The sequence below is a fragment of the Vigna umbellata genome, chromosome 1 (assembly GCF_029865625.1).
Source record: "Vigna umbellata cultivar VRB3 chromosome 1, Vumbellata_1.0, whole genome shotgun sequence".
Taxonomy (NCBI): Eukaryota; Viridiplantae; Streptophyta; class Magnoliopsida; order Fabales; family Fabaceae; genus Vigna; species Vigna umbellata.
The window spans coordinates 5,281,667-5,293,863 of record NC_142165.1 but is presented as its reverse complement, the minus strand read 5'-3'; the positions used below and the strand labels follow the sequence as shown (position 1 = coordinate 5,293,863).

Below are 12,197 nucleotides of genomic sequence, written 5' to 3'. Positions count from 1 at the left end.
TAACGAATTAGGTTGAATGCGAGAAAAAAAAATAGAAAATTAATTTTTGCACGTGTATGACTAATGCGTAATGGTTCTTTATAAAATTCACCATTAATATTCATATCTTGTTTTGAAGTCTAGCTTTTAAAATTCGTCGTATTCCGGCGGGATGCATATATTCTCTCCATTGACAGTGATAAAGGTTTTTGGAAGAGAAGCAATTGGTAGCTATCGATCACATCGTTTTGCAACTCTCTTTCTCATTTTCCAAATAGTAATATGACAAATCATTGAATTAAAGTGATGAATGTACTGTTGTTCTAATCACTCATTTTCAATCGCTTATTTTTGGACCCAAAAAACTAAGTCTTTTTCGTTTTTATCATTTTCATAGAAGAAAGAGAGAGAGAAAAAACAAATACAATGTCTATGTCTCCATAATTGCTATACGTGATAATCTTAACTTTAATGTTAATTGAAAATTGATAACAATTCCAATAAAGTGGTTATAAAAAGCTTGACCTCTTCCACTCTACGTACCAAGTACCACCAACTCCTACATTACCATCTTGTATAAAATAGAGCTTTTTGAACTTTGGAAGATGAAATAATTGTTCATTCAGCAGGCATATATCAAACCTGTTAGGCTAAGTTTATCTTTCAAGTTTAAGACTTGTAAAATGTAAATACGTGAAAGATTCCATTCAAAACAACTAATTAGGTGTGATTTTTTTTCTTAATATTTTAATTTAACATGATATATTCATACTTAACTTCAGTTCATTATGTGCTATATATTGATATATATGCGATGGAATTTTTGTAAAAATAATCTGAGTTATCCTTAAATATTGTAATTAAAATATTGCAAAAAGAGAGAAAAAAAATTCTTTAAAATATAGTATAAGTTGTCTTCTTTATTTTTTTGATTGGAAAATAGAAGTTCAACAGAGTTGGCGCAGAAAAATTGGTTCTTATGTGTCTTATACATGCACAAAGTATTTATACTTAATGCTAAATTTAGAAAAATAATTGTTACATGAAAGAATGTCATTGTGGATTATTATATATGGCACTGATTTATATCTTAAAAATAAAAATGAGCTTTTTCAGCCTTAACATTACTACTAAATGAATACGAGTGTTACTCCGTGTCCCTTTCCACTTTTTTCCTTATGTTCTCGTATTCCAAAAATATCATTCTTCAATTAATTTCAAAATCTACTGAAGTTTTCAAAAAAATTTAACAGATTTTGAAATCCGTTTAAGAAAATAAATTCTTCAACACAGGTCAAAATCTGTTAAAGAATTTTTAGAAAGTTTCAACGAATTTTGAAGTTTGTTAAAGTTTTTGAAAAATTCTTTCAATAAATTTTAAAATCTGTTAAAATTTTTTTAAAAAGTTTCAACGAATATTGAAATTTGTTGAAAGCTTAAAAAAATTTTCAACAAATTTTAAAATTCGTTGAAGGAATTTTTCTTCAACAAATTTTAAAATTTGTTGAAGAAAAAAAAATGAGTGTAAGGTTTTTTTTGAAATATAGAGACAATTTTAAAATTTAAAAAAATATAGGAATGCATAGAGAAACGTAGAGTGGTGTAGGATGTAACACTTAAGGAATATACGTGACAAAAGTGATCTGTGATGAAGCCAACATGATTCCTTTTGGTTACAGCTTTTGTAGGCCGAATGAAAATGGAAGGCCTTTGCTATTTACACTCTTGAAACTTCAATCGTGTCCTGGATGCTTATTCATGCACCTCTCTGTTTTTCTTTATGCACCCCATAAATGAAAGTGGTACTTCCCAAACTATCTTCTGTTTAAAAATATAATAAAAATCCCATATTTTTAATATTTTCCACATTGGATGTTTAAGAAGATATTTTTAGATTTAGAAAATGTCTTTTAAAATAATTGATCCGAATATAAGAAGGAAATTTCTGAATGACTGCCCTCTAAGGCAATTTTGCATCCTAATCTTTTTATATGAAACCAATATTTTGAAAAGTGTTTTCAGATTTAAAAATGTCTTTTAAAACATTCATTTTGAAATTATTTTTATATTTTATATCGACTATTTCAGATTTAAATATACATTTTACAACCGTCGTTCTAAATACAAGAAGAAGTGTTGCAAAATATATTTCTAAATTCAGAAATATTTTTTAGAACACCTATTTCATAAACTTTTATTGCATTTTGGAATGTATTTCTAAGTCTAAAATATATATGTGAAAATATAACTGTGTTTTCAGTTCTTTAAATTTCAGCGAAATTAAAATTAGTTAACTTTCAAATTTTTTTAATTTAATTTCTAAATTATATATAAATGTGTAAATTTAATTTTTTAATTAAATTTGGTTAAGTTTATTTATAAAAAATAGATTAATTTGTAAAAAATAAAAAAATATAATATTTCTGCTATATTGAATAGACTTATCATATAAAAGTAATCGAAATCAAACATAATTTAAATTTTGTTTTTCTTTGATTGTAGGCGCAAAACCAAAAGTCTGATATAGCAAAACCGATTGATGTGGTTAGGGAAGACCCAAATCGATAGTTTATGTGACTTTCACAGTAACTAACCAGTGCCAAACGTAATCTTAAAACAACACATTTGTTCTACGTTTAAATAATCTTAAAAGTAATCTTAAATATATGACTTTGATTTTCCAAATTTAAGAATTATTTCTATCACTTAAATTTAAAAAGATATGATTTTAATTTTTTAATTTTATCGTCAAGATTGAAAACAATTTAAAAAAAAAACGTTTTTATTTAACAAAAGGAACTAAATATTTTTTAAATTTGATGAATCAAAATATTTTTCTTTTTAATTTCAGAAGCAAAGTTCGTTAAAAATTCTACTTCCATAAAGATAATTAAACCTAAAATAATAATGATAATAATAATTTTTTTAATCTAAAAATATTAATTTATTCTCCTATTCTTTTTTGTCTTGTGGGTTACTTTCTTCTATTTTGCTTTTGAAGCAAAAACAGGGCGAAACCAATACTGCATTGGGAAATTTGCAGGGAAAGTTCTTGCGACGAACCGGAAGAAAAGGGGCTCAGAATCGAATGAATGGAAAAGGGTCTGTGGGAATGGAGGGAGAACCAAAAGGGTTAGAAGCTTCACTGCACCATTTGCTCGAACTCCACCATCACAAATCTCTCGTCCTTACCCAACGCACAGGTATCTCTCTTTCCCCCTTCTTCTCCTTCCATCAAAATCCAATCTTGTTTCGCTAGCACCAACTTTCTTCATCTGGGTATGCAGAGAAAGCCAAAAAGGACGCCATCAGGAAAACTGCGCGCGTTTCTGATCTGTTGGTGGAAGCAGTCAATGGCGGGGTGCATGAGTCCTTCATCAACCAGAAGCGAATTGAGCTCGAAATTCGAGCCCTTGCTGTCACCATCACAAGGTTCATGAAGCAAACTGATCAGTGGCTCGCTACCACTCATGCCCTCAACACTGCTCTCAAGGTGCCACAACTTACTTTCTTGCATTCATCGTTTTTAACATCGATCAATGTGCTGCTTTTTGTTGAAATTTGGGATGGGTGCTTTTTAAATTTGTTGTTATCGTTGTTACTTGCAATCAACGTTTTAAATTTATGTTAGTGCCATAATTGTGATCTTAGAATCTCTAAAAGCCTTGACAATGCCGATGTAGACAGTATTCTAAAACATTTTTTGTAATGTAGTTATTATTGTTCTGTTTTGCATTGGACACAGCTCTGGCTAATTTGTGTGGATAAGAATTAGAAGGGACATGTAACAAAACAACCTTGGTTGTTATTATTGATGTGTTTTAGACAGTTCTATTTGTAAAAGATTGTTTTGTTACCGTCATCATCTAATTTCAAATGAGGATATAAATTTAGGGGTGTGATTGACATGCCTGCTCTTGAAATTACTGGGCAGGGTTTTAAATTACAGTGGTTGCAGTTTTATCATAATCTTTTATATTTCAGAAGAATTGTAGACAGTGACTAATGGGTCACAAACTATGGCCACATTGCGCATGTGAAGACCACAAAATCATTGGTCTGCAGTTGCTGTTGCTGACTGTTTTCTAAACAACCTTTGTTATTGAGTTTTTAATTGGGCTGGTAAAAAAATTAAGTAATCCTAGACTGTGATGATGTTTCTTCCTGCCGGATGTTCATTGTGCTTTAGATAGATGACACCATTTTTGAGTTTCTCTTTTGGCAGTTTTTGACTTATGAAAGAATTGAGAGGTTTGGTTCTACATCTATGGTTAGGGATATCCCAATTATTAAGATGGTTGTAATTTTAAGATAAGTGCAGGAGTTTAATTCTGGCAATAGGCATCCATCAAGTTTAAGGTAGCCGTGGGGTGGGATAAATGATTTAGTACCTAGAATCCCCTTTTATTTTTAGAGACTCCTTATACAAAATTATAGAATGGAGTATAAAGAGGGAATTGAAGGAGAGGATTAATGTATAGTTTCTTCTCATAAATTTGGCTCATGTTCTATGTATTGTATATTTTTGTTTGGATTGCAATGCTAATTGTGCTTAACTTATTATTTAATTTTTGACTTTTATGAAGTGTGGTTAACTTGCTGTGAACTTTCATCTGAATTCATAGGAAATTGGGGACTTTGAGAACTGGATGAAGATCATGGAATATGATTGTAAAAATATCACCACAGCTATACAGAATATTCACCAAGAGTGATACTACTGCAATTGTTCGTGCATGTCACCATGTAATTCTAATTATCTAATCCCTTTTCATTAGTTTTTTTTCTATTCTAAGCATAATACCAAATATCATGCATTAGTTTTAGATAACCATTTGCCTTTATTTTCAGTGTAGTAATTTCCTTGAAGAAGGAAAGATTGATTATCACCCTTATTCTTAATAAGTTATGTGCTGCTATCATTTGCCTTTGTAAATGTTCAAATTTGAAATTTTCTTCTCTACTAACTATAAAGCTTTTGAGTGTATAAAGGAACAAAAGAAAAAATAATGATGCTTTGTCTTTGTGATTTTGTCATAGAGCATTGTGTATTTGGATATAATAGATAAATAGAGCAAAGTTCCCGAAATTTTAGCAATAATCATCTCCCGTCAGCAATTCTGCTGAACAGTCTTGTATTCCAGTTGTTTTGCGGGCCTTTGCCCGTGAATATATTTTTGCAAATTTTATCTATACATTTTCTAGTAGTTTTTTTAAGTCATACTTGCAGAGGGATTTGAGCTATTTATTCACTCTTTCCCCTGTTTCTGCTTTCTTGTAGCACTTGAAACATGTTTGTCAAATTTAAAAGTCTATGCATACTCATGGAGTGTCAATGGACTCTACTAATATACTCACATCACATAAACTCACAAGTGTTTGTGATATAAAATCATTCCTAAAAACCAGGTGGGAAATATTACTTCAGTTTAGAAATGGCAAATGAATCCTTCTTCGTGGTATTGTCTGAAGCAATCCTAATTTTGACAGAAATTTCCGATTGATTGAATATAGATATGAGTAATATTTGATTTTGTAAATTAGATATTTGGACAAGGATGTTTATATACATATCCTCGTTTCTTTGTCCTCGTTTTGGTATCCGTCTTTGTTTTAAATTACTAAAATATTTTTAGTTTATAAGGTAACTTAAAAAACTTATATTAACTTCTGGGCCTTAGTTTCCTAACTTAGTTTTAAGATACAGATTTGATCATTTTTATTCTTTTCTATAATTATTTGATTTTTATTTCATTGTTATTTGATACTATGAATTGATATTTATGTAATTAGAATTATTTATTGAGATTTTGAAATTATATTCTTGATAGTATCATGTTTATTTTATTGAATTTTTTAAAATTATTTAATAAATATTTGGAATAGGAGCCTGTTTGAGTATACCTGATATTTGATTAAAAATAGGAATAAGACAAAACTTTCAAATCGGCAGATAAATATTTATTTCAGAATAGTGATGGAAAAGTGAAATCCACAACTGAAACGTCCCTTTGTAAATAATATGTGAAGTCATTTGATGAACTAAACTTCTAGATAAATCCCAAGTTCACAAAATTTAAAAACATGTAAATATAAAGACAATCGACCTAACAGAATCATGCAAATAATTTAAGCAATGACTGAGCGGTTTAAAGAATAGAATGCATAAGTAAGTGATATAACAGTTTGCTGATAGCATTGATAACATAGCAGATTAGTGAAACAATATTTGAATTTTTGTCTGGGTTCATTGCCACTATCTAGTTTGCAATGAAATGCTGGTTTTGCAGAATAACGTTTGTATGTTGAATGCTGGATCACAAGCGTGCTGCTTTGTTGGGTCAGAGCTTACTAAGCCATGAGTTGGCTGTTATAATTGTGCAACAAGCTTGCTGTGTTACTATAAGCAGAAACAGTGAATGTGTTAGGTTCTTTTGTTCAGGAAACCAAACAGAATACTCTCTTCTCACAATAACGCTCGAAACAGCAAGAGATGAAAGTATACGTATGTATATTATTAAATCTGTAATGTATATAAAGAGAAATACAATTATAAGTCCCAAGGAAGCCTTCCTTCCTCCACTAGAAAATGTCCAGTCTATACCTACAAGGAAAATATCTGATAATCCTCTCTCCACCTATTCTGTTATTATTTATACCCTCTCTCTACTAACAACTAACTTCTTTTATTCCTAACATTACTCTACCCCTCAAAATCAACATTGTCCTCAGGGTTGAAGTCAGGGAACTGTTATTTGAGGTAATGCTCCTCTTTCCAGGTGGCGCCCTCCAAATTCTGGTCTGGAGGCTTGGGTGGTGGCAAATCCTCCTCCAATGTCTTTCATTCTTCTCCGATTCTATTGACTTCCCACATTCTGGTCACCTCTTTTCCAAAACTATAAGTCCGGAGAAGATGATCTTTGATGTCCTTAAATGCTTCTAGCAGCTCTCTCCCCTCTACAGGTCCCTCTTTATTGGGAGTTAAGTCACCCTCTTTTGTCTCCCCCTCCACAAATTCCGCTTGGCTCAAGCTCCAAGTCAGAGTCATGGTTTCAATCTCTTGTAGTATATAAGCTAACTCTTTGGATTCAAAAATGTTTTCTCTGCCTATTGGCTTGTGTTCTTCGGAGAACTGATTCAGATCTGGCGTTACAACCTGCAAGAAGCAAAAACAACCAATTATATTCCCACCAACATCAATTCTCTTGTTTGTTGTTATAGAACTCTCAACAAATTCTCCATTTCTATCAAAAAATTCAAATGGTAACTTCTTAGAATCTTGGCCACTTATTCCACGGTATATTAAAATCATAAAATTAGTCAGGGTATCTTGACCTTTTAGTCGACAAAAACTTCCAAATATTTCACCAGGAAGCAATTTTCCTATGACTTCATCTCTTTTCCAACCAGTTAGCCTTTCCATGGCTGCATTCCATTCAGAACAGCAGGCACTCTCATTAGAATAAAATATGGGTGGAATCAGTAGACTGAGACTCTGCACGATTTCTTTGTAATCACCTCCCAACTTGATGAATTTATCTTGAACCATTTTCTCATAAGTGATGTCTTGACCTACAAAGCATACCCCGACATCAGAATCTGTGTAGTCCCTACTAGTGCAAGTATTGACCATGAGATATACAACTTTCTGTTGTTGTTGAAGCCCAAAGTGCTTTATTTTAAACTCTACACGTTTGTCCTCATCTCCTTGCAAGGCTCTGCTTAGAGTATTTTTAAAAGTGTCACATGAGTCCACATGTATAATTTCATTTACCATGGATTTCCCCATAACTTCACTGCCTTGTAGACCTGTCAATTCAACAATCTTTGAATTCCATCCATTGATTACCCCACCTGAATCAACCCCAAAAATCGGAACTGTTGCATTTTCGATTAATCTCACCATTTCAAGTGCTACTGAACTGAGTTCATCCATCACTCCAGTTGAAGTGTGAGTTTTCTGCATATAGTTTGAAGTCTTTGGACCGGTGATCTTAGTGTCTTGGAAAGAATCTCTTATCATTAGTTGTAATGAGTGAATAACATTGATTTCTGACACTTCCCAAGGCAAAATTTTGCTTTTGACTACTTCAATAAAAGCTTTGAATGATGATCTTGGGTTCATTTTTCCTCCATCATTCCTATCCTCTGGATGGTGCTCGGCTCCTCCCCATTTGACTTCCTTAGCAGTGTGAGACATGAACCAGAACAAAAAATGTTTTGAATTGATTCTTGTCGTGGCCATGCCACAAACGACATCACCCAGTGAAGCAGCACCTTGATAACCAGCATTAGCTAGACTATCAGTTATCAAACCTGTTGAATCCCCATGATTACTAAGTAGTCATTCTGCAATGTCTTTTACCTGTGCTTCAGTTGGGGATGTACTTAACAACCAACAATTTCCATCATAAGACAAGGCAACCCCATCACCTAAATATACATCATAAGGGAGCGTATCCTCACTTTTCAGCCATAATTCCTCCATAAATCTGGTGGAAATAAGGCTATGACTCGCCCCATTGTCAATCAACACCAATACCTTTCTCCCTTGCACCAAACCTTGCAGTTTCATTGTTTTAAATTGTGTTACACCACCTGCAGATAATACAGACAACTCCATGGTCTTTTGTTTGATTTCGGGACTCTCCTCTATCTCATCTTCTTCGTCTTCCTGCCCTCCGCCAGCGTTGGCAGACCCCTCCGACGATCCCCGATACGTCTCCGTCCCCGCAACTGTCCCCGAGCTTGAGTTACATCTTCCCCATGCCGTACCTCCTTTCCCCACCATTCCGCCAAACCTCCGCGTCAGATCGTTGGTGAACGTCTTCCAAGTCGGGTGTCTGGTTTTCTTCCGCCAGAAGCGGAACCAATAACTCGCCAAACCTCCCTCCATGCATCTATAGACGAACTTCATCTTCTCTTTCTGGAGGTTGAAGATTTTCTCCGCCTTTGCGATCCAGCTCATGGGATCCGTACCTTCAAAAGTAGGTAGTTAAAAGTGCTTCCTCCAACTGTGTCGAACTTCTCCTCTGTCTTCTTCCGATTCCTCCTTCGAGTTTTCCAGCGGTCGTCATTCGCGTCCAACATTGACGGACTCACGACTTCCTTCGAAGCTCTGATGCTGGTTCCAGATTCGTCGTTCTCGAGCGCGACCAAACGCTTGGAATTTCCGAGTTACCGCTCTCATCTCCGCTTTCAACTCTTCTACTGTTGATTCAATCGCGACCATCTGTCCCTCTATCCTTCCTTCTAGTGCGTTTAGTTTCCCCTCCATTCTTCTTCTTCACACGCTCTGATTGCTCCTCCGATACCGATCCGGCAGGTCGGACCAACTTGTTAGGTTCTTTTGTTCAGGAAACCAAACAAAACACTCTCTTCTCACAATAACGCTCGAAACAAGAAATGAAAGTATGTGTATGTATATTATTAAATCTGTAATGTATATAAAGAGAAATACAATTATACGTTCCAAGGAAGCCTCCCTTCCTCCATTGAAAAATGTCTAGTCTATACCCATAAGGAAAATATATGATAATCCTCTCTCCACTTATTTTGTTATTATTTATACTCTCTCTCTACTAACAATTAACTTCTTTTATTCCTAACCGTATGTGTGAGGGTTCAATCTACATTGTGTTCAGTTGATGCAGAACAACGCTTTCAAAGAGAACCAAAGCATGACCCTTTTAGAAAGTTGGCAGCATATATTGATTAAAAACTGTCTAGTTAACTCAGTTGTGACCTTAAAATTCAGTGAGTTAGAAAGAGTTTGATTGTCTTTACTTCATTCTACTAACAAATGTATTATCCTCCTGCATTATGCACACCTTTTGTGGAAGATGGAATATCGATTAATTTTCCAATTGCTTAGAATTTCGTAGACTCAATTTAGTTTATAATAATTTTAAAGTATAATGATAGAATTAATAAGATTTACTTCTGATGAAAAAAATGTTTTTGAAAGTATGGTTTACTTCACATAACAAAAAGTCCTTTATAATAATATTTCATTAGTAATTTGGTTTTTATGTTTAATTTGTTTTCCTCCTATATTATTTTTTTGACTCAATTGAAACTTAATTTTTGTTAAATAGAGTTAATGTGATATTTTCTGTTAAATTGGTTTGTTTGAAAGTAATCACATATCATTTTAATAAAATGTTTAATTAGTAATTTGGTTTATATATTTACTTCTCATTCAATTGAGTTTTTCTATTTTTGATATAGAAATAATATGGTCTTTTTTTTTTTTCAGTTAATGTTGTCCTTAAAGAATTTAAAGAATGAAATCAAAAAATCAAAGTTTTTAGATAGGTAACTTTGGATATAAAAGAGGTAATTTTGGGAGATGATTGCGAAGAAATTGTGTTGTGGGAGGAAAAGGATTTAGAGAGGAAGAACAAAATTTAGACATATATACATGATAACTTCCTAATAATGTTAATTATGATTTAGAAAAGAACCGATTGTAATAAAAATACAAGAATCACATTAACTTCCTAAATGTAAAAATTAATTTATTAATTAAGTCTAGTAATCACTTTTCAAAGAATGATCAGATAAGAAATCACATTGTCTTTATTTAATAAAAAACGAAACTTAATTAAACCAAATAATAATATAAAATTAAAATAAATTAAAAAGGTAAATATAACAGCCAATTTTCTCTATGCTAACCTCTTTTATAATTTATAAAGGGTCCCAATTGATTATGTAATACACAATTATGCAGATGCTAACTTTACTATCAACACTTTCTATAGAACAAAATGTAAAAGATGGTCAACTTGATTTTATTATCTATTAAAAAAAACATAGTTTTGGTAGGACTGAATGATGTTGTCGGTTGGAGAATTTAACAGACTTCATTGACTAGAACATGGGTCCTTGTCGTTGTTCTGTAATTGATCACTTTTAGATATTCCCCAAAAAATAAAAGGCCTCTCTGCAACAACTTTTGGGAATATTAGCTGTTCCCTTCATAATTTCTAAACAAAATAATACAATACATGGTGTGCGATGAATCCGCGAGTTAGGTTTATGTAGCCATGCTATGCTAATCTAATCTCTTTTACTTATCATCCACGTAAGTTGGTGCTTCAAATCGCGGTAAAACTTATCTATAATGTCGAATATGATTGCATCTCATTCATTTCTCAAACTTTTAATAATCAACCATCTTAATTATTCAAGCATCTTCAAAAAGCTATTCTTCAACAAAGATCCCCTATTTAACTATTTTCTTTTAGGGTAATAAGATCATTACTAATTTATAAATTAGTTTAATCAACACAAAAATATTTGATAAATACTTAAATTATCTTATTTTAAGAGTTTTTACTTTATAAATTATGTTATTTCGTATAATTTATAGTTTGTAACTTGTAACTTATTTAATTTAATTTAATTATTATTTTTATATTTTTTATTTTTAATATTTTTTTTTGGTTTAATCATTGAAATATTAAATGTTTTATTACGTGATGTTATATGAAAAATTTAACAAGAGGAAATTTAATGTAACAATAGTTTAAAATGGAAAGACAAATAAAAAACATATAGTTTGGAAAAAGAAAGTATTAAAAAACTTAACAAGAACTTAATTATTTAATAAAATATAAAACTATAATTACATAATAATATGTATCCTAGAACCATAAATTTATCCTTTTTATATCATAATTTATCAATTAACTTACCAAACACTTTTCTTAACTCAAAACTCTTAAATTAGGAACTTAATAAACACTCTTATTCATGTAATAGTTTCAGAATCAAGGTCAATGACCTTTTAAAGATCATTCCCTTTTTTCATTTTTTGAAGACGTTTTTTAAAGATAAAAACATGAGAGTACTCAAACTCCAAAATGGATAATACCTTGAATGTGGTGATTGACTCTAATGATGCTATCTTATTAGACTTGGGATTAAACCATTGATGTCATTTATGGGAAACGAAAGCGATTTTCCTTAACCACTAGTACATATTTGACTTTTCAATTTGAGTGATATGCTTATTTTGGCTTCTATTATTAAAGAATCGAAACAAAAGGTGCACGGAATTTTTAAAACTTTTCAAAAATTTTGCTATTTTTTAATCATTTTATCTGAGAGAGAAGATTTGACTTTGATTTTTAAATAATCGAAGCCAAAAGATGTGTTCAAATTTTCAAAAATCCATTTATTTATTTAAATATTTTATCTAAGAAATGAGA

At 31.7% G+C, this 12,197-nt stretch overlaps 2 protein-coding genes across 5 annotated transcripts; one reads left to right on the top strand and one right to left on the bottom strand.

The window, feature by feature from the left end:
* Nucleotides 1-2,966: 2,966 nt before the first annotated feature.
* BLOS1 (GCN5L1 family protein) lies at nt 2,967-9,845 on the top strand. 3 transcript variants are annotated; one of them, XM_088092223.1, is made up of 4 exons: nt 2,967-3,182; nt 3,267-3,472; nt 4,605-4,725; nt 9,591-9,845. In XM_088092223.1, the coding sequence occupies exons 1-3, from the start codon at nt 3,068-3,070 to the stop codon at nt 4,692-4,694; spliced, it is 411 nt and encodes a 136-aa protein (XP_087948349.1). In that variant the 5' UTR covers nt 2,967-3,067; the 3' UTR covers nt 4,695-4,725; nt 9,591-9,845. The 3 variants fall into 3 exon arrangements, with proteins under 3 accessions (XP_087948349.1, XP_087948346.1, XP_087948343.1); XM_088092220.1 differs by lacking the exon at nt 9,591-9,845 and adding an exon at nt 6,270-6,414; XM_088092217.1 differs by lacking the exon at nt 9,591-9,845 and having other exon boundaries at nt 4,605-4,915.
* Nucleotides 6,474-9,581, bottom strand: LOC148204457 (phytochrome E-like). 2 transcript variants are annotated; one of them, XM_088092206.1, is made up of 2 exons: nt 7,315-9,581; nt 6,474-7,135 (listed from the first exon to the last, which is right to left on the bottom strand). In XM_088092206.1, the coding sequence occupies exons 1-2, from the start codon at nt 8,222-8,224 to the stop codon at nt 7,068-7,070; spliced, it is 978 nt and encodes a 325-aa protein (XP_087948332.1). In that variant the 5' UTR covers nt 8,225-9,581; the 3' UTR covers nt 6,474-7,067. The 2 variants fall into 2 exon arrangements, with proteins under 2 accessions (XP_087948332.1, XP_087948326.1); XM_088092200.1 differs by having other exon boundaries at nt 6,474-9,581.
* Nucleotides 9,846-12,197: the final 2,352 nt, after the last annotated feature.